This window comes from Mastigoproctus giganteus, chromosome 12 (genome assembly GCF_048544385.1).
Source record: "Mastigoproctus giganteus isolate SK-2022 chromosome 12, ASM4854438v1, whole genome shotgun sequence".
In the NCBI taxonomy this organism is placed as follows: Eukaryota; Metazoa; Arthropoda; class Arachnida; order Uropygi; family Thelyphonidae; genus Mastigoproctus; species Mastigoproctus giganteus.
Window position 1 is genome coordinate 60,024,679 of NC_143586.1, and position 26,953 is coordinate 60,051,631.

The 26,953-nt window shown below is 36.6% G+C and overlaps 1 protein-coding gene across 2 annotated transcripts in view; it reads right to left on the minus strand.

Annotated features, from left to right (window-relative positions):
* Nucleotides 1-401: 401 nt before the first annotated feature.
* Nucleotides 402-26,953, minus strand: part of LOC150077096 (papilin-like) — a 724,323-nt gene continuing 697,771 nt past the window's right edge. For both annotated transcript variants that reach the window (XM_090386252.1, XM_090386253.1), the window contains exons 35-36: nt 6,634-6,906; nt 402-1,004 (exon numbers count right to left, since the gene is read on the minus strand). In XM_090386252.1, coding sequence (XP_090242378.1) covers nt 853-1,004; nt 6,634-6,906 — 425 coding nt within the window. In that variant the 3' untranslated portion in view covers nt 402-852. The remainder of the gene's footprint in view (nt 1,005-6,633; nt 6,907-26,953) is intronic.

The following is a 26,953-nucleotide window of genomic DNA, read 5'->3' on the forward strand; positions in this document are numbered from 1 at the left end:
ATATAACTGGTATACGTTATTCACTATAAATGAAATAATATCATAATACATGCAGTATTTGTTCCAATTTACACACTCTCTAAGGGATCAACTGTATTGGTTCTGTCATTGTCGTAATTTATATTTTTTATTGCAATTTAGATTATTTTTACTTATGCACAGTATGGTGCTATGTCATTCCCTGTGCAGTACAATTTTTGTGACTGGCATTCCTGTGTTTAGCAAGTTTAAAAGCCTGTGGAATAATGGGTTAGGTCCAAAATAAACAAACAGGAGGCATCTCTATGGGCAAGTATGATCAAAAGAGCAAGATTCTGGTGTAATATATGAGCATATTTGGCTAAAGAATATACCATATTTCATAAATTCAATAATTTATTAGTGAAAAGGCACTGGATTTAACAATCAATTCATTCACCAAAGAAATGTACAAACAGTGTAAACAGGACAGTGAACAGTAATAAACTAAAACAGAAAACAGCAACATCTTTGGTTTGCTACACTTGGCAAGTCGTCTTACAGTATAAAATAAAATTTACAGAATGTTTTACATCTTGGAAATTTTAATTTATAATAATTTGAATATTTTTTTTAAATTATATTGATTTATCTAGTATACCACAGTATGAGAAAAAGTGAACACATTGGCAAATTGAAAATGTTAAAAATTTACAGGCTATTAACATTACACATTCACTAATTGTCTCTGAGATCTGCCAAATTAAAATAAGTGCACATTTTTTGCAACACTTAAATTATTTAATATACAAGTTTTGAGATATTTTATCTTAGCCTTTTATGAACACTCATGCACACACGCTGTCCATTTTTATAAGGTCTTTATTGGATATATCATTTATGCAGTCGGTAACCTATTTGGCCAGCCAGCAGACACGATCGGCAACAGAACTTTGCATAATGGGTATTACTGCAATAGTGAGCCTTGACTATCAAGTCACAATTGGCAAAATTTGGACTGTCGATGCATTCTGGAGGCACAGTATCTAGAAAAGTGTAAAGTAAAAGTAAAAACAGAAAAATTAAATAAATAATTTAGCTTTTATTTGGAGAAAAGCAATTTTTCTTCATTAAAATTTTAAAAAAAATGGTAATACTGTATGGTGTGTGTGTGTGTGTGTATATATATATATATATATATATATAGTATCCAAAAACAGGGGCTACGATAAAGAAAGTCAACACGAGAACCACAGCACTTTAGTGCTGCTCGCTCAGTAAACAGACAATGTGCGTTACTGATTTATTTGTACATTTTTAAGGTTAGGTTTCCTAAACTAACCTTAAAGATTAAGTTAGGAAACCTTATTTCCTAATCTAACCTTAAGGTGGCATAATAGGTATTGCTGTGAGAGACAGAGAGAGAGCACCCATAGACTGGATCTGAAGAAAAATGCCCTAGAAGAACAAATGACTAACCACTAAAATAAATTATCTCTAACGATCACTGGAGTTCAGAGCTTAAGAAGGAAAATTTATGAAGGAATTGGACAGGAATTATTAGTTCAAGCAATTTATTGTGGTTATATTGTGTGTGTGTGTGTGTGTGTGTGTGTGTGTTTAGGAGCATTAGCAACTAAGGCCATATTGCTCCGGAATATGCGGTGGTCATTCCCTGACCTTTCCGCATCCTCCGTATTTGGTGTAAAAATATTCTTTATCAATGCACAAGAAAGAAACATGTTATGAAGAGTTAAAACGATATACAGGGTGTTTCAAAAAGTGATGGTCAATAATTTAAAGGTGAACTGTACAGACTACAATATGCAAAAAAAAAGCCTAGTAAACATGGGGCCCTTAAGTGAATCGTTTTCGAGATTGCACATTTCTCATTGGGATTTCCACCACTGACAAGGTGAACTGTACAGAGTTGGAATCCACCACTCACTTGTTTGTTTAGGTTAGGTTATGCTCATTCCCTCTGTTTCTCCTCTCCTCTCTCAATGCTCTGAGACGTAGCAGGCATACTAGTACTTGTCAAAGGATAGTCAACGTGGAAAGAGGTTACAGCAATGAAGAGTATATGGACATGCACTTCATGTATCATAAAGCCAACGGCAGTGCACTTGAGAGTGCACGTTTGTACCAAGAAGCATTTCCCAGCCCTGAGGCAGCCCAACAGGTGCACATTCATCAGGGTACATCAATTCCTTAGAGGACATGGGCACTTCGCACATGGAGTACGAGCAGGTAGGCCCAGAAGCATAACACCTGATGTTGAGGAAAGAGTGTTAGAAATACCATCCTGTAACATGTAACATCTGTAAAATCCTGTGGTGTTGAAACCAAAAATTAAAAATGTATTATCTTATGTTTAATAAAACCACCCTTAGCAAAGAATTCACAGCTTTTTGCTGCTAAACTAGTGCTCCCATAGTCAGTGGTGGATCTTAACAGAAAATGTGTATTATCTCGAAAACGGTTCATTTGCAGCCCAAACTTCATTGGGACTTTTTTGCTTATTTTAGTTTGTACTTTTCACCTTTAAATTATTGACCATCATTTTTGAAACACCCTGTATATACCAGACCACGAGCCAACTTTTTGTTGGAAAATGTAGCCTAAAATTCCCATGTGTCTTATGGTCCAAATATATCAACCATGCAGCACATGTGCACATGTAGCTCTTGTTAGTGGCACACCGACCAATGCAAAAAGAAATAGATAAATAACAAAATAACATAAAAAATCAGAAATTAACATATAGTTTAAATTCTACTCTTATTGCCAAAAATTATAACCCAGATTTTTCTATAAGGGGAATGCACAGTTACTACTTATCACTTTTTGGCAGTAATTTAACATATGTATGGTATTATTGCACTCCACATGACATTGATTCAGTAAGAACAAACATTTATTTGTTAACTTATGTTAAATTTATTTTATAAATATAAAACTGTTTAAATTTTTTATTACAAGTTTTTAGCATACACAGTAATTACTTTACACAATTAACAAAAACATTTGTTGGAGTGGATCAGTAGTTGCAGAGCTGGTGGGGGGGAGGTTATTGACCACTGCTTTCAACATGATATAAGGCACATGGACATGTTGCAGGAACATGTTGGCCACCTCTGGTTATTGCTTTGCATATCTGAGTGAGGTTTTACTGGGAATTGCTTTGCATATCTGAGTGAGGTTTTACAATAGCATATCTATTGCTTTGCATATCTGAGTGAGGTTTTACTGGGAATTACCATTTACCAGTATCAGTAATCATTCAACTGACCTTATCTGTGATCTTAAAGAATCAATATCCTTTTTATAAATGAGTGAGTCACTGGTGGGGGGTCTCATGTTTCTGTGTTTAATGTAGTATACAGTAGTTTTAATTTTCCATAAATTTGTAGTTCTGACAAAATGGGTGCATGGCAGAAGAGGTTTTTGCACACAGTTGGCCTCAAATTGAAGCTGTTAAATTATGACAAAGAACACGTAAAAAGCAGGGCAGCTGAAAGACATTTTGGTCCATCTCCAATCCAGAAAATATACTGTTATTGTGAATTTGTATTTCAAACATATGAAATAAAATATTTTTACAGAATTCTGTTTCTAAAATTTGGGTGTGTCTGCCGAGCAAATATGTTAATTTTTTTCCTACTATTTTTTTAGCAACAAGCAGTGTTACTTAAACATGCCTCATCATGGTATAATGTCCTTTGGCGCTAGCACTAATATAAAGTTATTATTGTTATTTGGTTTTTTTTTTAGGAGCATTAGCAACTAAGGCCACATTGCTCCGGGGATATGCGGTGGTCATTCCCTGACCTTTCCGCATCCTCCGTATTTGGTGGTGACGGGCTCGAACCCCGGTTTAATCAAGAAGTGTGTGCTACGCACTGCTGCTCCTTCCCACCTGGCTACAGAGGCGCCACTAATATAAAGTGACAGGCCAATATTCTCAGTGGTGTCTCCCCCCACACACACACACTGGAGCTTATTAATTGTGTAATAGATCAATCAATTTTTATCATCAAGTAATCAGATAATGTATCATTAATTATAGTATCAGAATTTCAGGTACTAGCTGTATATTAAGTATATACAGTGAAACTTCTCCTAATGGACACCTCTCTTTAATGGACATTTTCAAATTCCCCAACTCTCCTCTATTGGTTTTAACGTGTTTTCAGCTTCTGTCTAGCGGACATTCTCTGTAACGGACACGGACAGGCAATCTGCACTGTTTTGTTTAGATTAGCACTTAATTTGATCTCCCCATAACGGACAGCGGGCGAGCTCACAGCCCTTTTTCAAGGAACGTTTCTTCCATGTATTGCCTCAATCGTGTGTTTATTTTCTATTTCCGATTCTCTGAATTTTATCAAGGCTTACGTCGCGGTTCTAAACCCTTTTTCAAGAATTTTAAGGCACGTGTAAAACTTCTGATGAATTCGGTGTGTGCAGTGGGGGGGTGGGAAATTTGTCAGTCTTTCGTCTTTTGAGTTTCAGTTTTCAGTTTTGTTCAGTGTTGTGTGAAGTGCACAATGTCTTCTCATAAACATTTAACTTTAAAAGATAAAATCGAACTCATTAATGCGTATGATCGGCAAAAAAAATAGTGTTCGCAATCTCGCTGCAAAATTCAAAATCGGGAAGATGCACGTAAGCGACATCCTAAAGAAAAAAAAAATGAACTGCTCAAATAATTTTGGCAACACGTAAATGATCAGGTTCAAAAATCATTCCCGAAAACTTTTGGACTTCAAATTGACAACGTTACGTATGAGTGGTTTTGTCATGCATGTGCTAAAAATATTCTCATTAATGGGCCTATTATTAGGGAAAAGGCTTTGGAGGTTGCGAAATCTATGGGAGTAAATGAGTTCAAAGCTTCTGTGGGATGGCTAGACAAGTTCAAAACTCTGTATAAAATTTCTTGGAAAACCGTAAGTGGTGAAGGTGGATCTGTTGATACTGGGGTTGTAACAGAGTGAATCGTCAAATTGGAAGATTTATGTCATGATTTTGAAGCTAAGAATATTTACAACTGTGACGAAACAGGTTTGTTAGTCTAAACGAAAAGTGCCAGGGTGGAAAAATTTCTAAGGAACGCTTGACTGCACTATTGTGTACAAATATGCTGGGAGACTTTGAACAACCTCTTGTTATAGGAAAACCACAAAATCCTCGTTGTTTCAAGGGCATAAAGTTGAATCTTTTGAATGTTGACTGGAAGTCTAATAAAAAAGCGTGGATGACACGAGATATCATGAGCGAATGGATAAGTCACTTTAACCAAAACACGATTCGTCAAAACAGAAAAATTATTCTTTTCATGGATAATGCTGCATCTCACCCGCACATTGAATTGTCCAACATTCAAATCGTTTTTCTGCCACCAAACACATCTGCAGAGTGTCAGCCCTTGGATCAAGGGATAATAAAAAATTTTAAACTTCACTACAGAAAACGTGTTTTAAGACATCTCACTGCAAACATGAACGATGTAACATGTAACGAGTGACCTTGCAAAGAAAATCAGCATCCGAGATGCGATTCAATGGATTTCCTCTTCAGTAAACGCAATTAGAAAACAAACTGTCGTGAACTGTTTTATAAAGTCTGGCTTCTCAAACGCAAAAATTGAAGTTGTGAACAGCAATGTGGAGCAACAAGAAGAACAAGAACTTCAACATCCATTGATAATGTACGATACTTCCGCTACAAGTGACCCTGGCTACAAAGATATAGACTCGAACCTCACTACAGAAGATGGTGCTCTAGATATCAACGACATTATCATCGATATTTTTCAAGAAGTTCCTCATGAGGATGAAGAAATGGAAGGAGGTCATTCTGTCGAAGAATATATTAACAACGAACCACCGATGAAAATAGAAGAAGTGCTCATACAAATCAATCGTTTCAAAATGTTTTTCGCCACTGAAGAAGATACTGAAGGACTTTCGATGATTTCTTCACTCCAAACAAATGTTGAAAACAAAATTATCAGCCGGAAGAAGGTGCAGAAGAAAATAAATGATTACTGTATATATTTTTCTTAAGATAAAGTCATAATATGCATAGCACAATTGTATGTATATTACTGTATTTACAAAAATATTGTGCAAAATCTGTATATAATTTAATTTAATTTAATTTTACATTAAACGTTTAACGATTTTTCTTTATCTCTTGTGTATGTAATTGTATATTATTTACAAAAATATTGTTTAAAATCTGTATATATTTCAATTTAATTTTACATTAAACGTTTAACGATTTTTCTTTCTTTCTTTTTTCTCCCTCAGACTTCTTGTTAGCGGACACTTCTCTCTAACGGACACATTCTCGTTCCCCATGGCTGTCCGTTAAAGGGAAGTTTCACTGTACATAGGTATTCCATATGTGCAAATTGCTTATTTTAAAGCAGAGTGCTTCAACTTGTTATCCTCTATTGGGCCACAAAGTATTCTGCAAGGCCCAAAAACACATTAAGCTTTAATGGCTTCTAGCAGATTCTATTTTCTCAAATTCTAATTCCTCAGCCTTAAAAGGTTGAAGAACTTTGCTGTAAAGGTTACTACTCTAGTTTTCAAGGGACCATTTAAATTCTTACTTTCAACACAAACATAAAAACGCTCTTGATATTTTGTCAATTATACTTACCTTCAATAGTCAGAGAAACTGAAGAGACAGCACTGCTAAGGAGATCCGCTGCAATACAACTGTATTCTCCGCTGTCACTAGGCTGAGCATCAACTATTAACAATGTATAATTTGCTAATATTTCTCTGTGTTCATCACTAGTTATTTGGTTACCTTGATATCTCCAGGAAACTGAAATACTGTTCTTTGAGCCTTTTACCTTGCAGTCTAAATGCAGTGTGTTACCTGCCCTTAATTCTGGAGTTACAATACTGACTTCCACAGAAATTGGTTCTAAAAATGATACACAAAAAGTTTTTTTTTTTTTTTGTTATACTTAAAATATCGAAAGTAGTACATTCTAAACATAATGATATTAATCTACAAGAATATGTGGTATGTTGTCAAAGTCTAAAGTCTGCCATAAATGGATGCCAATTTATATTTATTAGTATTTAGTAGTATTATCAGTAGTGGCAAATAATGCAAGAAAGTGAATTTATACAGCATTGGCCAAACAAAAAAAAAAAAAAAAAAAAAATCCAATTTCACCTACCCATCTTCTCCAATAGTATGGAAGACTTTCGAGCTAATAAACATGATAAATGGTTATAGTGCTCATTGTAGAATGAATTTTGTGTTTACAGTAAGTTCTGCCTTTCATACTAAGAAGAGCAAGATAAAGATGAAAATTTCAAAAAAAAAAAAAAAAAAGTAAATTTAAAAAGTAGGTTTATGATCTTACTGTCATGTATTAAACAGAGTATGTAAAAAAATCAGATTGCACAAAATATAACTATCAATCGTTCTTTAATGAACTCATTAGGACATTTCATTTTTATTACATATAGCATTGTGCTTGCCAGTAAAAAGCTCATCCACTTTAACTTTACTTCAAAACAATAATATAAAATAAAATTTACACAGCAGATTTATTGGCTAAAATTTTATTGTAATTATCTTTACAATTCATCATTAAGACATTAACCATTTCCTGAAATTGGCCTCTTTGTCCCTGTCAGCTGAGTACCCAAATACCCAGCCATCATGGTATACTTTATTGGAAGAGGGTGCTAAATTTAAGCTGATGATAAGTTAAGTTGTTTTATTGAAATGTAGCAAATAAATTGAATTCACCTCAATTTCAACACTTAAACAATTTGTAATGTTTTGAGAGTACAGTGTTTCTTGTTGTCAGGCTTACAGAGGGTGTTAGAGTAATAGCTGAAGTTAGTGCTTAATTGAAATAAATAAATAATAGTTGAAATGCAATGAATAATAATAATGGCTGCTGTTCAAGGTAATTACAGTCAATATCAGCTACGTATTATCTAATTTACAATGATATTATTATGGCTATATTAGATAACATGCAGAGTTACTTTTCAACATCAATATCTATTTAGATCAGGGCTTCTTAAACTTTTTTCATTCACGACCCCATTTATGATTGCGAGTTTCTTGGCGACCCCATATAAATATAAAAGAAAGATAAATTAATATTTTTTGATGATTTATTTATTAGGTAACAATATACATATACATATGAAAATATATAGTTTTAGAATTCGTTTTGAAACATACAAAAATCTAAAATTAAAAATTGCACAAAAAATTGTAAAATTGTATTTATTATAGTTACAAAAATTATATGCCCTATTTTTCATCAAAATTGCATTTTTTGCAATAACATAAATAAAAGGGGATTCTGACAGTCTTAGTTCGCTCGAATATATTCGAACGCAGTCGTTGAGTGGTAAGTATTAAATTAAAATTAAAGTAAAAAATTTAATGAGATGGATGTGCCTGTTTTTTATTGCATAACAAATTAAATCTTGGTGGAATGTTTGACACTGCTGGACGTAAGACCTCTTCAACATTTTTTAGCGCTGAACGATACTGGGATTTAATATGTGTTAAAGCTGAGAAAGTAACTTCACATAAATATGTGGTGTTAAATGGCAGAAGTACATTTAACGCCATTTCAGCGATTGTGGGAAATTCAGTTCTAGTTCCGATCCAGAATTCAGTCAAGGACTTTTTTTGAAATTGTAGTTTTAAGTTTGAGTCACTCGAAAGCTCAGCAAATTCCTCTTGAGCTTTAAGTGGCAGGTGATCAATCTCACTTAAGCCAATCCAAAACGACTTTTGAATCCAAACTATTTTTTGGAAATCAATATTTAATATAAAATATGTACGGAACTGTGTTTCTAGCGCTTTTAAGTGATCTACAATAATTTTTGCAATAAAAGTTTTACAATGAATTTTCTCGATTATAAAATTGTCGACACTGGAAAACATTTCGAACGAATTTTTTTCTACCCTACTTTTCCAAATGTTGATCTTTTTGATAAAACTTTCAATTTTATCATTCGAAGTAAATATATCGCAATTTTTTCCTTGGAGAGACAAGTTGAGATCGTTTAATTTCGCAAAAATATCTGACAAATAACACAGCTTGGATAGCCATAAGTCATTTTGAAAAAAAGCAGCAAGTTCACATTTTCGTTCGGTTAAAAATATTTCAATAATCTTCTTAAACTTTGACCTCTTGACAACCATCTTACTTCTGCATGTAATAATAAAGTTGTGTAGTTGGAATCCGTATCCTTACAGAGATTTGAAAATAAGCGGCTGTTAAGGGCATGGCTCTTAATAAAATTTATAATCTTAACAGCATCCTGAAGAACATCGTTCAATTCTGGTGCTAATTTTTTTGCTGCAAGGGCCTCTCGGTGAATAAGGCAGTGAGTAAAAGTTATATGATCATAATGAGCAGCTTGAAAAAATGATTTAAAACCAAAATTTTTGCCGGTCATCGCTCTTGCACCATCTGTGCATATTCCACAGCAATTTTTCCATTCTAAACCTTCAGTTTTTAAAAATTCGTCAACTTTACAATATATGTCTTTCCCTGTAGTATGGTCTTCCATAGGACGACAAAATAACAATTCTTCCTCCACGCTTTCTTTATAAACGTACCTGACATATACTAACAACTGAGCCAATTTAGTAATATCAGTTGTTTCGTCCAACTGAATTGAAAATTTTGGGCTTTCTTTAATTCTTGTAATAAGTTGCACTAATTGGTCCTTGTTAATATCAGAAATTCTATTCGAGACATGTCGTTCGACAAAGGAATTTTTCAAATATCATTGCCATATTTACTTCCATGTAGTATTTCTACCATTTTAATAGCAGCAGGTAATACAAGATCTTCTCCAATGGTGAACGGCTTTTTATTTTTAGCAATACAGTATGAAACTTCATATGACGCTAGTAAACATTTTTCACTAACGGTTATAAATTTTTCAAAGGATTTTTTTTCTTTATTTAAAGATTTATACAGTCTTTCAAAATATTCTTTTGGTTTATTGACATACGAAACATGCTTTGATTCAAGATGTCTTTTTAATTTTGATGGTTTCATACTCTCCGGAGCCAATAATTCATTGCAGATCAAACAAAGAGGTTGTTCATTACCCTTACAATTTTGAAATGTAAAGCCAAATTGAAGAAAAGACTCATCATATTTTCTTTTTCGCACATAAGATGCCTGTTTTTCAATATTTTGGCCTGCCTGAGAAGAGTTTGTAGCATTATTATCTGCATCATTGCTATTCTTATTTAAGTTCAGCCATTTATCCATGGCCAAAAATTATTTTGATCCTAAAATACAATAAATATATAAAAATAACATATTGCATATAATAATTGATTTATTAATTACCGAATAAATAAAAAAAACTAAAATCTCGTTACGGCGGAACACTGACAATTGACTACACTAGAAGAGCGTCAATACTACACTAGTTCACATTACAGTCAGTGTTATTGAATCATAGTCTCGCTGCACGTGTGCGCGCGCATTCCTCCCTTTGTTTGTGTGCAGGTGTGTGAGTGTGACTCTGCACAAATACACATCTAGATGTTATAAAATCGTGTATTTAAATATTTGACAATAAAATCTCTCGCGACCCCAGAATTTTGCTATGCAACCCCAAATGGGGTCGCGACCCATAGTTTAAGAAGGCCTGATTTAGATCATTCAATTTGTATGGTATTACTGGTAATATGACTATGATAGAAAAAACAGAGTTCATTTTCTGGAGAGACTGACTGGGGATAGTGAAATAAGGTGAGAAATATAGCACAGTCAATAGTGCAAAATAAATATGAACTCTGTACAAAGTCTGCTACACTTGCATTGAATAACAGTTGAGGAAATGGATCAAGATCCATTTCCTCAACAAAAAAAAAGAAAAGTTAATGCCTTTTGCTGCCATGAACCATGAATTCATGGAAATTACTGATATTCTGCATATCTATAACCAATCTAGGGATTATAACCAATATTTGTAGTTACAAGGGGGATTTGTGAAATGCTTTAAGGAGATTTCCCTCCTTTCAACATTTTTTTAACTGCAGTATTCCCTATCAATTGAAAGTGGGGGATTAATAACTGGTAGGCAATTGCAATCAGCAAAACTATAAATGGCAAGTACTTAAAATAATGAAAAAAGGAAGTTTATATTCCAGTAAAAAAAATTGGATTACAGCAATTAACATTTTCCATTTACTGGAAAATGTTAATCATTATGTTAATAAAACGAGATTCCTAGTGGCCATCAATATTCTTTCAAAAATATAATTATACCATGATCAGCACACTGTAATAAATGTACATATATATGACTTTTAAAAAAAAAAAAAAAAAAATCAAAACCAAAATAACGATGGCCAGACACTCAATATTCATTCTACATTACAGAATATGCTGTCTGTGACACTACATAGATCACAATTCTTGAATAGTAAAGTGAACTGTGACATAACGTCTGGGCGAGAGTAGCCTGTGCGGACGAAGCTCTTTGACACTCTTGGAACAGAGAAGTTTTTCCTGATTTATTTTCTGATTTATTAGCTTAAATTGTCATATTAACGTATTTCTAGAGTAGCTTTATATTCCTAGTTACTTAGGAATATACTTAGTTTAAAGTTTAACTTAGACAGAGATTTTGTAGGTATTACTTAGTATCGGTAACGGTATCAAATCCACGTGTTACAAATTGAACGAGAGGTCTTTTTTTTTTTTTTTTAACCAAATTTAGTCGATTTATTAACCAATTGTTATATTAAATTATCTTCTATAAGTAGATTATAGACCTAGTCAGGATCCTTAGTTTATTCTAAATTGAGATAGCGAGATTTGGAAGCTAATCAATACTTACGAGTCCGTAGAAGTACCTTCCCGCCATTTTTACAGGATAGCATAACCTTAGTGTAGTATAGTGCATAATATAATTTTGTCAATTAATCAGTAAATCTATTAATCTTGATAAACTTTATTGTCAATTAAATTGTACTTTTAACTCTATATATATATATATCATCATCATCATCAGCCATTTTCAATCCACTGCAGGATGAAGGCCTCTCCAGCAACTTTCCAGTTCCTTCTGTTTTGAGCACTGGCCATCCATTTACTACTCAAAAATTCATGAATTTCATCTATCCATCTCCGCCTTTGTCTTCCAGGTTTTCTTCTAGCTCCTCTTGGGTACCATTCTGTTATTTTCTTAGTCCATCTGTCATCATGTCTTCTAGCTATGTGTCCTGCCCAAGACCATTTTAGTTCTTTAGTTTTGATAAGAATGTCCTTTACTTGAGTTTGCTGCCTAATCCATGTGTTTCTCTTCTTATCTAACAGTCTGATTCCCAATATAATTTGTTCCATTCTTCGCCGTGTAGTTCTTAGCTTCTCTTCCATTCTTTTGGTGAGTGCCCAAGTTTCACTTCCATAAGTCATGGTGGGGAGTATACATTGGTTCATTATTTTACGTTTCAGACAAACTGGGATATTGCTCTTCAGTATGTGACTATATTTCCTGAATGCTATCCATCCAAAATTTATTCTTCTCTTGACTTCCAGCCATTTATCATTATTACAGCTAATAACTTGTCCCAGATAAGTATATGACTCCACCTTTTCAATTACTGCTCCTTCAATCATTATTTCCCTTTCCGTGGCATACTTGTTCATCATTACTTTTGTTTTAGCCATATTCATCTTTAGTCCAAAATCCTTACTACCTGTGCATAACTGATTAAGATTTTCCTCTAATTCTTTGGGATCGTGGCTTATGACCACAATGTCATCTGCAAATCGTAAATGGTTTAGGTACTCTCCGTTCACATTGACTCCTTTCTGCGACCAGTCTAATCTTCTGAAAGCTTCCTCAAGGGCAGCAGTAAACAGCTTCGGAGATATTGTGTCTCCTTGTCGGACTCCTTTCTTGATTTTAAATTTCCTACTGTCTTTGTCTAGTCTAATAAAGGATGTAGCACTCTCATATATTTTCTTCAAAATCATAATATATGGAGTATCTATGCCTTGTCTTTCCAGTGCCCCAAACATTGCCTTATGCTGTATGGAGTCAAATGCCTTTTCATAATCCACAAATGCCAGGCATAATGGTGTTTTATATTCATTTGCTTTCTCCATTAGCTGTGATATTACGTGAAGGTGATCCATAGTTGAGAATCCTGTCCTAAAGCCAGCTTGCTCTTTCGGTTGATTCTCATCAAGTATTCTTTCTAATCTGTTAGTAATGACCCTTGTGAACAACTTGTAGATATGGGATAACAAGCTAATTGGTCTATAATTTCCAATTTCTGATTTATCTCCTTTCTTATGCAGCAAAACTATGATTGCATTATTCCACTGCTTAGGCATCACACCTTTTCTAATGCACTTTGTGAAGAGCCTTGCCAGTTTTTGTGTTATGTCTCTTCCTCCCAATTTTAACAACTCTACAGTAACTTCATCTTCCCCCGGGGCTTTCCGATTCTTCATTTTCTTCAATGCATGTTCTACCTCATCAGGAAGAATACCGGGTATGTCGTATGTGTTGCTACTTTGCAATCCATCTTCCCCACTGCTGGTATCATTCCCTCGCTCCTTGTATAATTCTCTATAGTAGTCTTCTGCTATTTGAATTATGCCTTCTCTGCTGTTTATAAGTACATCATCGCTATTCTTCAGTTTCAGTATCATTTGTCTTTCTGTATTACTGCTCATGGTTGCTGATTTAAATCCTTTGTTTTCCCTTAATGCTTGTTCTACTTTTCTTGTGTTAAATCTTCTTATGTCCTCTCTGAGTCTCTTTCTAATGGCTTTGCATAACTCAGTATACTCAATTTTCTCCCTGTCAGTGTTTTTCTTGCTCTTCATTTGTCGTCTTTGGTTCATCATGACAAGTGTTTCTTGACTAATTTTTTCTTCTTTGGATTTCTGTTTCCCTATAAGTTTCTTGGGCTTTATCACTTTCAGAAAGTTGTAATATTCCTCGTCGATATCTTGGTCCTGAGCAGTCTGCAGAAGCTCAAACTTGTTCTTCAGTTCCAGTACATACTGCTTTTTTCTCCTCCTCTGTTATTTCAAAGACCTTTGTATTATTTACTCGAGTCAGTTTTTTCCTTTCCTTTCCTACATCTATATCAAGTGTACATCTTACCATTCTGTGATCACTTCCAACATTTACCTTATTCAGGACGGTAACATCAGTCACAATATATCTTCTGTTAGTGAGGATGAAGTCGATTTCATTAGTTGTTAATCCATTTGGACTCTTCCATGTCCACTTTCTGTTCACCCTTTTCTTGAAAAAAGTGTTCATTACTGACATTCCTTGAGATTCTGCAAATTCCACAAGTCTTTCACCTCTTTTATTTCTTTCACCAATTCCAAAATTTCCTATAGTTCCTCTTTCTGCGCTGTTTTGCCTTTTTCCAACCTTAGCATTGAAGTCCCCCATAATAATAGTGTAGTGGGTTTTCTGCTCATCTAGAAGACTCTCAATTTCCGTGTACATTTCTTCAACCTCTTCATCATCATGGCTCGATGTTGGTGCATAAATCATTATAATCTTTAGCTTGTACCTCTTAGAAATCTTGAGTATTAGTTTTGACACTCTTTGTGATGTACTTTTGAATTCCAAAATGTTGTTTTTAAAATCTTTATGGACCAGAAACCCAACTCCACCTTCACTCCTTTCACTGTTTCCATTGGTGTACAGCAGATTTACACTTGATAAACTTATAAGTGATTCATTTCTTCTTCTTGTTTCAGCCAAACCGATGATATTCCAATTCACATTTTCTAATTCCTTTTCCAGCTCTAATATCCTGTCTTCACCGATGAGTGATCGTACGTTATAACAGGCCAAGTTCAATTTCCGTGCATGGCAGCCTGGTCCTACCCAGAGATTCTTAGCACCCTCTGCTTCCACTCTGATCCTCTCGCTGCCGTAAGAGGGAGAGTGAAAGCTGCTGGGGACTGAGGGCCATTTGTATTGTTGTGCTCTCATTGCTGGAGGGTTTGGTCTTTTCCTCTTCACGCTGACCAGGCGTCTTGAAGAGAACCACTCTACACGTTCGTTGCCACCTAAGTGACGTAACAGGGCTTACCATCGAGAAGGTGTGCATGAGTGGATTTTAGGGAGGCAGGCCAACCCGGACTTCTCCTAAATCTTCTGTAATAGAGAGATATTGGATCCATCAGTGTTTTAGGCTGAGTGTCTGATAACACACAGGATACCTGTTCCCCTCTAAGCCCCATATATACCTGTTCCCCTCTAAGGGGATACCTGTTCCCCTCTAAGCCCCATAAGCCCCTGTTCCCCTCTCAGCCGCCCACATCAACGTTATATATATATATATAACGACTTAATCGTAACAAATAATTAATACATAACTATAGCGGTACACGTGATACGGAAGTTATATAAAGGGAACTCGTAGAAAACACTAGATACCGTAAAAATAAATATAGCGTTATAACTGTTTTGGGATATAATTAAGGATTTAATTTTGTTTTGAAATTTTATTGAATTAAATCGGAATCATGACTCAGACCAGAGCAGCAAAGCAAAAGGCTCAAGCTAATGGGAGTGCTGTGGTTCAGGGGAGAACTGAGGGGGGCAGTTGCCCTCTGAATCACAGTCTTTTAAAATGCACTGTTTGCTTGATGTTTGCGGAGCAGTCGGGTACGGGACATGATACTGCCAAGGGTGTCTTTGTGTGTGCATGATGTAAGGAGTGCAAGGAAATCAGGCGACAACTCAGCGTTGTTATGGGCCTTTATGAGAGCTTGAAGGACAGGGTGGATGCCCTTGAAGGAAATAAATTGAGGGGCCCATCAAGCTCTCAGCCGCCCACATCAACGCCAGAGCTTGCACTTGGTCATCAGGCAACACAGAGGCAGCCCCCTAGGCAGAATGCGCTGGTCCCACAGGAACTAGTAGTTGTTGGTGACTCTATTGTCAGGGAAGCGGGGAACATGCTTTGCAAAAAGGATAGGTGGAATAGGACCAGGGTATGTCTGCCAGGGGCAAAGGTTGATGACGTTGTAGAGCGGATATCATCTTTTAAGGGCACAAAAGGTGATATAGTTGTACACGTTGGCACTAATGATATTAAGAGTAGGAGACCGGCGGAATTACTTAGCAAGTACAGGTCACTGTTGAAAAAAAGCCTGAATTAGGGTTGAATTTGAAAGTGTCTGCAATTCTGCCCAGACACGATAGGAGGGAGTATATGATGAGAGCCTTGTCGATCAATTCGGCACTGGAGGGATTGTGCAAGGCTCAAGGGGTAGAATTTTTTTCAGCCTGGACTGTACTTGTTAACAGGAGAGATTGCTTCTACAGGGATGGGATACACTTAAATAGAAAGGGTGCAAGAATTTTTGCTGATGCTGTCGAGGCAGAGTTAGGTGGGTCGGAAAACTGCTAGTTGGGGGGGGATACAAGGACTAATAGATTAACAGTAGCCACTGGCAGAGGTGGAAGTGATTCTTGCACTGCTTCTATTGAAATGAGCATAAGCCTGAAAAACAAGATGCAGGATATTTCAGAGACTGCTGGGAGTCATTGCAGTACAAGTAAACACATGGGTTGTGTTAGGGTAGCCAAGAATAGAAACAGGTGCATGTATACCTGCGTGTACACCAATGCTAGGAGTTTGGTAAATAAATTTGATGAATTTGAGGTATTGCTCAAAACATCAAAGGCAGATATTGTTGGGATATCAGAGACGTGGTGTCACACAGATATAAGGAATGCGGAACTGGAATTTGGGGAATACAATGTGTATAGAAAGGATAGACAGGACAGAGGGGAGGAGGGGTTATGCTATTAGTTAAGAAACACATAAAGTCCAAGGAAGTGAAGCCAGTCGACATCGATGGACAGGGCAGTGTCGAGTCAGTTTGGTGTGACATAAGCATAGGGAAATCAAAATTGAGAGTAGGAGTGTGCTTTAGGCCTAATGACTCTGATGAGTATAATAAGATATTGTACAGGGAAATAGAGTGGGCCAGTAAATCAGAGAGTCTTATAATGGGGGATTTTAATTTCCCAGATATTGACTGGAATTTGTGGGTTGGTCACCCGCACACTAGAAGGCTTTTGTGGATTTATTGGATGATTGTTTTCTACATCAGCATGTTCGTGAGGCAACAAGAGGGAGCAATACTCTTGATCTGATTATCAGTAGTGATTCTTCATGCATTAAGAATCTGCAGATAAATGAACCACTAGGTGGCAGTGATCACAGTGTGTTGAAGTGGGATTTACTCAAGGAGGTAACTACCATCAGAGGTAAAGGGAAGGGTTTTTGTTTCCGTAAAGGCGACTATGATGGTCTGAGACAGTATTTAAATTCTATACAGTGGGACCAACTGATGATGTTACCAACAGCAAACTCAAAATGGGAAGCATTCAAGGAACTAATCTTGGAGGCTGCCAGGCTTTACATACCAACTAAGAAATATTGTTCAAGGTTTAGGCCTAAATGGTTGTCAGATGAACTAATGAGACATGTGGCAGAGAAGAAAAATGCATGGGATACATACAAATTAATGGGTGACATGGAAGCCTATGATAGATATAAGTTGGTCTGTAACCAAGTCACAAAGGAGATTAGGCAGGCAAAGGCAGACTACGAAAAATCCTTGGCAAAGGATGCAAAGAAAAACAGAAAAGAGTTCTTTATCTATTTAAACTCAAGAAGGAAAGGGATGAATCAGATTGGTCCACTGGATATTGATGGTTCAACAGTTGAGGATCCTGCTCAGGTGGCTAACAATCTAAACGAGTATTTTGCATCTACATTCACGCATGAGGAGTTATTCAGGAAGGAGAATGATGTAGGTAAAGTAAACATTGGCAGTGAGCTGGATGATTTTGTAATAACTGAGAGGAAAGTGGAGGAGAGATTGTTGAGGATAAACATAAAAAAGGCACCTGGGGTGGATGGGATCTATCCAGTTATATTAAAGGAGGCAGCAAAGGAAGTAAGCAAACCCCTAGCCATAATTATGAGAGCTTCTTTGGACTCAGGGGAGGTACCCATAGACTGGAGATGTGCAAATGTAACCCCAATTCACAAAGGAGGATCAAAGGCTGACACAAGTAATTATAGACCTGTTAGTTTAACTTCTGTTCCAGGTAAATTAATGGAGGCACTGGTTAAAGAAGCACTGCAGGATCATCTAGACAAGAATTCAGTTATAGCTCAGACGCAGCATGGTTTTGTTAAGGGCAGGTCTTGCCTGACCAATTTGATTGGATACTATGATGTAGTCACAAAAGAACTGGATGCAGGGGATAACTTTGATATTATATATTTGGATCTTAGAAAGGCTTTTGATACTGTTGCACATGGAAGACTGTTGCACAAATTGGAGCAGTGTGGCATTGGAGGCAAATTGCTGCTATGGATAAGGGGATGGTTGAGTGGCAGAAGACAGAGAGTGGTAATCAATGGACACTGCTCAACGTGGACTAATGTTATTAGTGGAGTTCCTCAGGGTTCAATGTTGGGTCCGTTGTTGTTTTCGGTGTTTATGAATGATATTGATAATGGGATATCAAGTTTAATGTCCAAGTTTGCAGATGATACAAAGGTTGGCAGGGTTGTTAAGGACACCACTGACGCTATGCTGCTGCAACAGGATCTGGAAAGGTTGAACAGATGGGCTGAGAGGTGGCAAATGAAGTTTCACATTGACAAATGTAAAGTACTACATATGGGAAACAGTAACCCCAGAGCAACGTATCAACTCTGCGGTACTACACTGACAGTGGTGGAGAATGAAAAGGACCTGGGGGTAGTTGTGCAGGCAGATATGAAGTTCTCTGGGCAGTGCAGACGAGCTGCAAGAGTAGCTCATGGTGTCTTGTCAATGATATACAGGAATTTTTCTAGCAGGGATAAGGAGGTGATTATTCCCTTGTATAAGGCAATGGTTAGGCCACACCTTGAGTACTGTATACAGGTCTGGAGGACTCATTTTAAGAAGGATGTAGAGCTGCTGGAACGGGTACAGAGAAGGGCAACAAGATTAGTGAATGGAACAAAGGGTTGCTCTTACGAAGAAAGGCTTAAGTTTTGCAAATTACAGAGTCTGGAGACTAGGCACCGGCGAGGTGATCTGATAGAGGTGTATAAGGCTTTGAATGGTTTGAACATGCTCAATGCCAATGGGATTCTTCATCTTGCTCAGAATAATCAGCTCAGAGGGCATAAATTCAAATTGAGGAAGGACGGATGTTGGATAGATGTGCAGAAATTTGCCTTTGGCCAGCGGGTGGTTGGTTGGTGGAACCGACTTCCATCACTTGTTGTTGAAGTTGATAGCCTAAACAAATTTAAGGCTCAACTGGACAGGTATTTCGAGCGAACGGAGGGGTGAAATGGGAGTGGTGTTTTTTTTTTTTTTTTTGGCTGATGCTGAATAAGCTTGCTTTCTTGCATCATATGCCTCTACTAATGCTAATGCTAATAACTGTTGTGCCATGCAACCTAATGCTTAAAAAAATTAAATAACCAGTCTCATGACTTAACATGCTAAAGGAGAATTTCTTTAATGAGTTCTGTTTGAACTGATTTTGGTTAAACTGTGTATTTAATATTAAAACATCTCTGAACAGAGATTGCTTAGAAATTACTGTTTTAAGATGTTTTAATGAGTTTTAGTGTTTAAATTAGTTCATGTTTAAATGTTTAGAATAATTCAAAAATCCATTTCTTAGAAATGGATTTTTGAACTATTCTCATTTAACGTTACTGTTTATGAATTTCACACATTATGAAATTTGTTTAAAACAACAATTAGAATAATGCTTATTTATTATTACAGTGAAATCAATATTAAAGAATCATTACCTATAATGGAAGAAATCCTGGAATTTGATGGTTCTATGACATCACTGTTATTTAAAAAATCCTGTTTCAGATTCTTTCTGCATGATGGTTTGTAGTCAGAGGTACAGTTTATATTATCTGCAGCTTCATGTGATGATTTAGTATTTCCAACATAAGTATCATTTATTATCAGAGATTTGTGTCTTATTTTCCTAGTGAGTATTATTTTTTTCCCTGGCTTAAAACTGAAAGAGCTCATCTTTATTCTCTGCAAGGGATATACTTTGAGCTTTGAATATCTAAAAATCAGAGGAATTAATTTAGGTTTATCAAAGGGAAGAACAACTGTAACTTCCCATAAAACAAGGGGCCCGATGCCATTGTAAGCTTGGCAAGTATAAGCACCATGATCTTGATATGTGACAGATTGAATTAATAAGGAATAATTTAAAAATTGTTGATAACGAATGCTTGCAAGTGGTAGCATGGTAGATCCTCGCCACCACGTCACTATTGGCTTTGGAAGTCCAATGGCATTACAATGTAGCATGCAAGGTTGTCCAAGCTGTGCCATTATCACCCGAGGGCTTGGAAGAATTCTCACTGGGACTAAAAGACAGATGGACAAACACATTAAACATGCACAATAACAACAGTGACTCATGCAAACACACAACAAAGTTAACAAATTTTTTTGTTAATAAATTATAGTTAAGATTAGAAGTGCTATTAGTCACAGAAATACAAAATAAACCATAACTAGCACAAATTCACAAACACTTAAGATTACTATATTAGGCATGCATCTAATAACAGAAATGCTTTTGTAAATCATGCAAAGTAGAGGTATTCCACAATGCTTCATGCAGTTATAAAAATATGCAAATCACAAATATTAAAAATCCAGTTTTAATAGCATGTTATTAAAATTGTTAAATGAATCATGCACCTGATAATAATATTGTATAGGGTGATCAGATTAAAATGCAACCCTTTGAATACAATGTTAAAATAATAATTACAACACACACACACACGCATGCACACACACACACACACAAACACACACATATATATATATGCAGTGATCACTGAATTACAACCACTCCATCTGTAACGGACTATGCCACATAGCTCATAGTATAAAACCATGTGACTACTGGCTTTGGAAATCCAATGGCATTACAATGTAGCATGCAAGGTTGTCCAAGCTGTGCCATTATTACCCAAGGGTTTGGAATAATTCTCAGTAGGACTAAAAGACAGATGGACAAACACATTAAACATGCACCTGATAATAGAATTATATAGAGTGATCAGATTGAAATGCAACCCTTTGAATACAATGTTAAAATAATAATTACAACACACACACACACAGATATATATAACAGAGTGATCACTGAATTATAACTGCTTCATCTGTAATGGGCTATGCCACACAGCTCACAGATTTAAAAAGCTGAATAGCTTCATATGCTACAGCAATGATAATTTGCATGGAGTTTCAAAAGGGCATAATTGTGGGACTCGTGCAAGGGTGCTTCCATGTCAGAAACAGCAAGTCTTGTAGGCTGCTCACAGCCCACTGTGGTTTAGGTGTACAAAGAATAGTGTCAAATGCGGCAAACCACCTACCACAGATAGAGCTGTAAAGGATTACACAAGGCGAATGTTTGTGGTGACTAAATAGTGCAGTGCATTGTACAGGCTCAATGGCAGGTTGCCATGCGGCAGCTGACATCGTAATACAATTACGGAGAAAACAACATCCCAAATGACAATATGTTGCACACGCAGATGTATGGGTTCCACAGCAGATGACCCAAGAGACACCCTCTCCGCACTGCTGATCATCATCAATGGTGTGAATATTATGGTGTCAACGACATGCTGGTTGAACACTGGAGGACTGGAAACAAGTGCACTGGTCGGATGAGTTCAAATACCTGGAGCAACTCTCAAATGGATGCAAAACCTGCTCATATTAAGCGACTACTGCTACCTGTCTGGATAGTGGGCACCATGCATGAAGGGTCCATGAACTCACATTGCTTGCACCACACACATTCTGCTGGAAAGAACTAAGACCTCTGGTGCATATGGACCAACAATTCACTGGTGAGGTCTACAGGCAGCTCATGGTCCCATGTGGACCCTACCATGTTACATGTTTTCCCAAACAGAAATGGGATCTTCCAAGACAATAATGTGCTGTGTCATCAGGTGCACACTGTGCATGAGTGGTTTGAGGATCACAATGAAGATATCACACATCTTGATTGGCATCCAGATTTGACTGACTTCAATTCAACTAAACATGCTGGACATACAACTTGTGTAATCAAGACCCACTAATATTCGTAAAATTGGACAAATGATAACTTATTGTGATTTTCTCTTGTAGAGGATCTGTGTCCTCATTTTGAATTTAAATCAAATAATAAAAGAATATGTAGGATATTATAGAAATATTATAGATACTTTAGAAATTTTAAGTCAGAATTCTTTTACCTGAGATGACCTAACAAGACAAAGGAATGAAAGCAAGCTTTGACCCTAAATCCATGCATGGCAAATAATTGGAAGTGTATAAAGGGAGATAAATACCCAGAGTTTGATGGGTGCTATTTGCTTATACCATCTTCAAAGGGGAAGCAAACACGTGTCAAAGGCTGTATTTATAGCCATGGCATGTTCCACTGCAGTAATTAAAGTGCTGGGGAGGAGGATGTTTATGTGGGCAAAAGGAAGAGAAGGAGGATAGAAGGAAAATTCCTGCTCCCTCATTAACATTAGCATTAGTAGAGGCATATGATGCAAGAAAGCAAGCTTATGCAGCATCAGCCAAAAAAAAAAAAAAAAAAAGACTCTCCCATTTCACCCCTCCATTCGTTCCAAATGCCTGTCCAGCTCAGCCTTAAATTTATTTAGGCTATAAACTTCCACAACAAAAGATGGAAGTCTGTTCCACCAATCAACCACCTGCTGGCTAAAGACAAACTTCCGCACATCCATTCTACAACTGTCTTTACTCAATCTGAATCTATGCCCCCTCAGTTCTTAATCTGAGCAAGTGGAAGAATCCTATCAGCATTCAGCTTGCTCAACCCATTCAAGGCCTTATACACCTCAATCAGATCACCTCGCAGGTGCCTACTCTCCAGACGCCACAATTTGCAGAACTTAAGCCTTTCTTGGTAAGAACACCCCTTTGTTCAACTCACCAATCTTGTTGCCATTCTTTGTACTCCTTTTAGCAACTCTACATCCTTCCTAAAATGAGGCCTCCAGACCTGTACACAGTGCTCTAGATGTGGCCTGACCACTGCCTTGTACAACGGGATAATCCCCTCCCTGTAACTTCTAGCAAAATTTCTATATATCATTGACAAGCGTACATGACCTGCCCAGGCTGCCCATCTGCACTGCTCAGCAAACTTCATATTTGACTGCACAGTTACCCCCAGGTCTTTTTCACTTTCTACTTCCCTGAGTGTAGTACAACACAGTTGGTACATTTCTCTTGGGTTACTGCTACCCATATGCAGTACTTTGCATTTGTCAATGATAAACTTCAGTTGCCACTTCTCAGCCCATCTGCCTAACTTTTATGGATCCTGTTGCAGTAGCATACTGTCTTTACTGTCATTAACAACCCTACCAACCTTTGTACCATCTGCAAACTTGGACATTAATCCTGATATACCTTCATCAATATCATTGATGAATACACAAAACAACAACAAGCCCAGTACCGAATCCTGGGGAACTCCACTAATAATTTGTCCATGAACAGCAGTGTCCATTGATTACCACTGTCTGTCGTCTCCCACTCAACCATCCCTTTATCCATTGTAGCAACTTACCCTTAATGCCATACGTCTCCAATTTGTACAGCAGTCTTCCATGTGTAACAGTATCAAAAGCTTTCCTGAAATCCAAGTATATGATATCAAAATTATTTTTGACATTCAGTTCCTTTGTTTTTTTTTTTTTTTTTTTTTTTTTTGATTTGGTAGTTCTTGGCGCATCGGCTTCTGTGGCCATATTGCACCTCCCAAGGTTTTTGCAGTACTTTGATCCAAGCCCGAGGCGGGAATCGAACCCGCGACCTTTGGGTTGCCGGGCAGGTACTTTACCCACTCGGCTAGCCCGGTCGGCCAGTTCCTTTGTGACCACATCATAGTATCCAATCAAATTGGTCAGACAAGACCTCCCTTTAACAAACCCATGCTGTGTCTTAACTATTACTGCAGTCTTGTCTAGATGATCCTGTAATGCTTCTTTAACCAGTGACTCCATTATTTTCCCCGGAACACAAGTTAAACTAACAGGCCTATAGTTACTTGTGTCACCTTTTGAACCCCCTTTGTGAATTGGTGATACATTTGCACACCTCCAGTCCATGGGGACCTCCTCTGATTCCAAGGAATTATGGCTAAGGGTTTGCTTACTTCCTTTGCTGCCTCCTTTAATATAACTGGATAGATCCCATCCACCCAAGGTGCCTTCCTTATGTTTAACTTCAACAATTTCTCCTCCACTTTGCTCTCAGTTATTAGAAAATCACTTAGCTCACTCTTCAAATAAGACTCTGGGGTTGGGAATATTCATATTCTTAATAATTACACAATACAATTACACATAGATTTTGGGACCGCAAGTGGCTCGAGAGCTTGCGCATTTGTTCCTCTGAGAGCAATACCATTAATAGAGACAGGGGAATCCGCATTCATCCCCTCTTCGAGGCAGTGGTTCTTGGACGGGATGAGTGGTTCCACCTGGCACGCTCCCGAGCCATTTCCGGTCCAGTGCACATGGGGAGAGCACTGCCCATGCTCCTGTGGAACCACGTGCTGAGAACTGTGAGCCTGCTGATATTTATGGATGTGCCATATGATAAGCCTCACTGTTGAAAAAGGAGGCGGATGCCTCTGAAAGCTACAGTATTTGAGCGCTTTTATCATCCTGTGTTTCATCTACATTGTTTTATTGTAAATAATTCTTTGCAGTTTAAATTCAAATTATATTGTACAGTCAGTTTTTATCAGTTTTTATTGGAATTTTATTTTATTTACATTATTTTAATAAACATTACACTATTTATAACATCGCTTGGTGTACTGTGTAATTATTATGAACGCTTAGCTCACTGTTAGAGTTTGATAAACCTCTGGCATTCCCCTCATTGAATATCTGCTCATGTGTGCATTTAGATGCAAAATACACATTCAGTTTATCAGCTACTTGAGCATGACCATCAATAGTCAACCCATCTATTTTAAGTGGTCCAATCTGATTCATCCCTTTCCTTCTAGAGTATACATAAGTAAAGAACTCTTTGCTGTTTTTCTTTGCATCCTTTGCCAAAGATTTCTCATAATCTGCCTTTGCCTTCCTAATCTCCTTTATGACTTGATTACAGACAAGCTTATATCTACCATAGGCTTCTGTGTCATCTGGTAATTTATATGCATCATATATGTTTTTGTTCTCTGCCACGAGCCTCATTAATTCATTTGACATCCATTTCGACCTGAACCTTGAACAGTATTTCTCAGTTGGAATGAAAAGCCTAGTAGCCTCCAAGATTAAGTCCCTGAAGGCTTCCCATTTAGAATTCAATGTTGGTAACATCATCAGTTGATCCTACTCTACAGATTTTAAGAACTGTCTGAGACCCCTGTAGTCACCTTTACGAAAGCAAAAGCCCTTCCCTTTAGCTTTGATGGTAGTTACATCTGGCAGATACATACATTGTTCTGAAGATCTAATGTCTGAGAATATTGAAGAATTAAGTTTACTGTAATGACCAGCAGACCTTGAGAGAACTTAAATGAAATATAAACACTGTGTTACCAGTTGTCCATACTGGTGAAAGATCAGTTTGTTGTGTCTCATATTTCACTAATAGTTTGGAAAATTTAGAGAATTCATATAATGTTTTTAATACAATGTCCAACTGAACACCTGTGAGATGTTTTAGAAGGAGAAGTGATGCCTATGCAAATGCTGGCTGTTATCTGTCTGAATGGTGGCCAAACATGGCATTAGGTAGGTGGTCACAATTCAGTGATCACTGAGTATATATTGAAACACAACAAACTGTTCTTTTACCAGTAAGGACAACTGGTAACACAGTATTTATATTTCATTTAAGTTCTCACAAGATCTGCTGGCCATTACAGTAAATTTCATTCTAAAATGTTCTCAGACAATAGATCTTCAGAACGATGTATCTGCCAAGGTTTTTGTTTTTTTTGGAAGATTTTTATGCCTTTTAAAAAATGGTTGTGTATCTATGTGCTTTTTATGGTTTTCAGCAATTTTACTTTTTAATCCAGATTTTAACCGTTTTTTTTTTAAATTCAGCTTTATACACGTGTCACGTTTTATTTATTGGTATGGACTACTAAGTCACCATTACATGGATCATCCTCAAATCATTAAGTGCAGAAATCAATATTAATTAATAAGTTCATTATACACTCTAAATTTCTCCTTCTTGGAATGAACAGTAATATCAACAGGCTTTATGTGATGTGTTCACTTGTAAATGATCAATTTTCTAATTATTTGAAAATTTATGCTTCTAAAAATAGTTTTGGAAAAGTGCAGCTTGTATGAGGATTGATTTCTTTTCTGTGACTAATCTTTTTGCTAAACGTGTGACATAGTAATGTGGGAAAAACAAAAGGTTGGGTAAAAGGTTACTACCACATTAGTCAAGATTTTTGCAGCTCTGGTGAATGCTAAGTTTTCATTTATATTTAGTCGTTTTATTGACTTAATTGTTATACTAAATTATTTTCTTTAAATAGCTTTATAGTTCTAGCCAAGCTCCGTGGTTTATTTTGAATTTAGATAATGATTTTGAAAGTTAATACTTAAGTGTCTGTAGATTTTACATTCGTAACTTGCTGCCATTGTGATACGATATGGAATACTGTAAGGTTTAATGTAAAACTAGATAGCGATATATGTAGCAGTGTATTAGAAATCTGTTAGATTAGTATAGTATTATCAATAAAATTTAGTAATCTTATTAAATTTCATTGTTGATTAAATTATACTTAAACGGAATCATGACCCAGACTAGAGCAGCAAAGCAGCATTCACAGAATAGCCA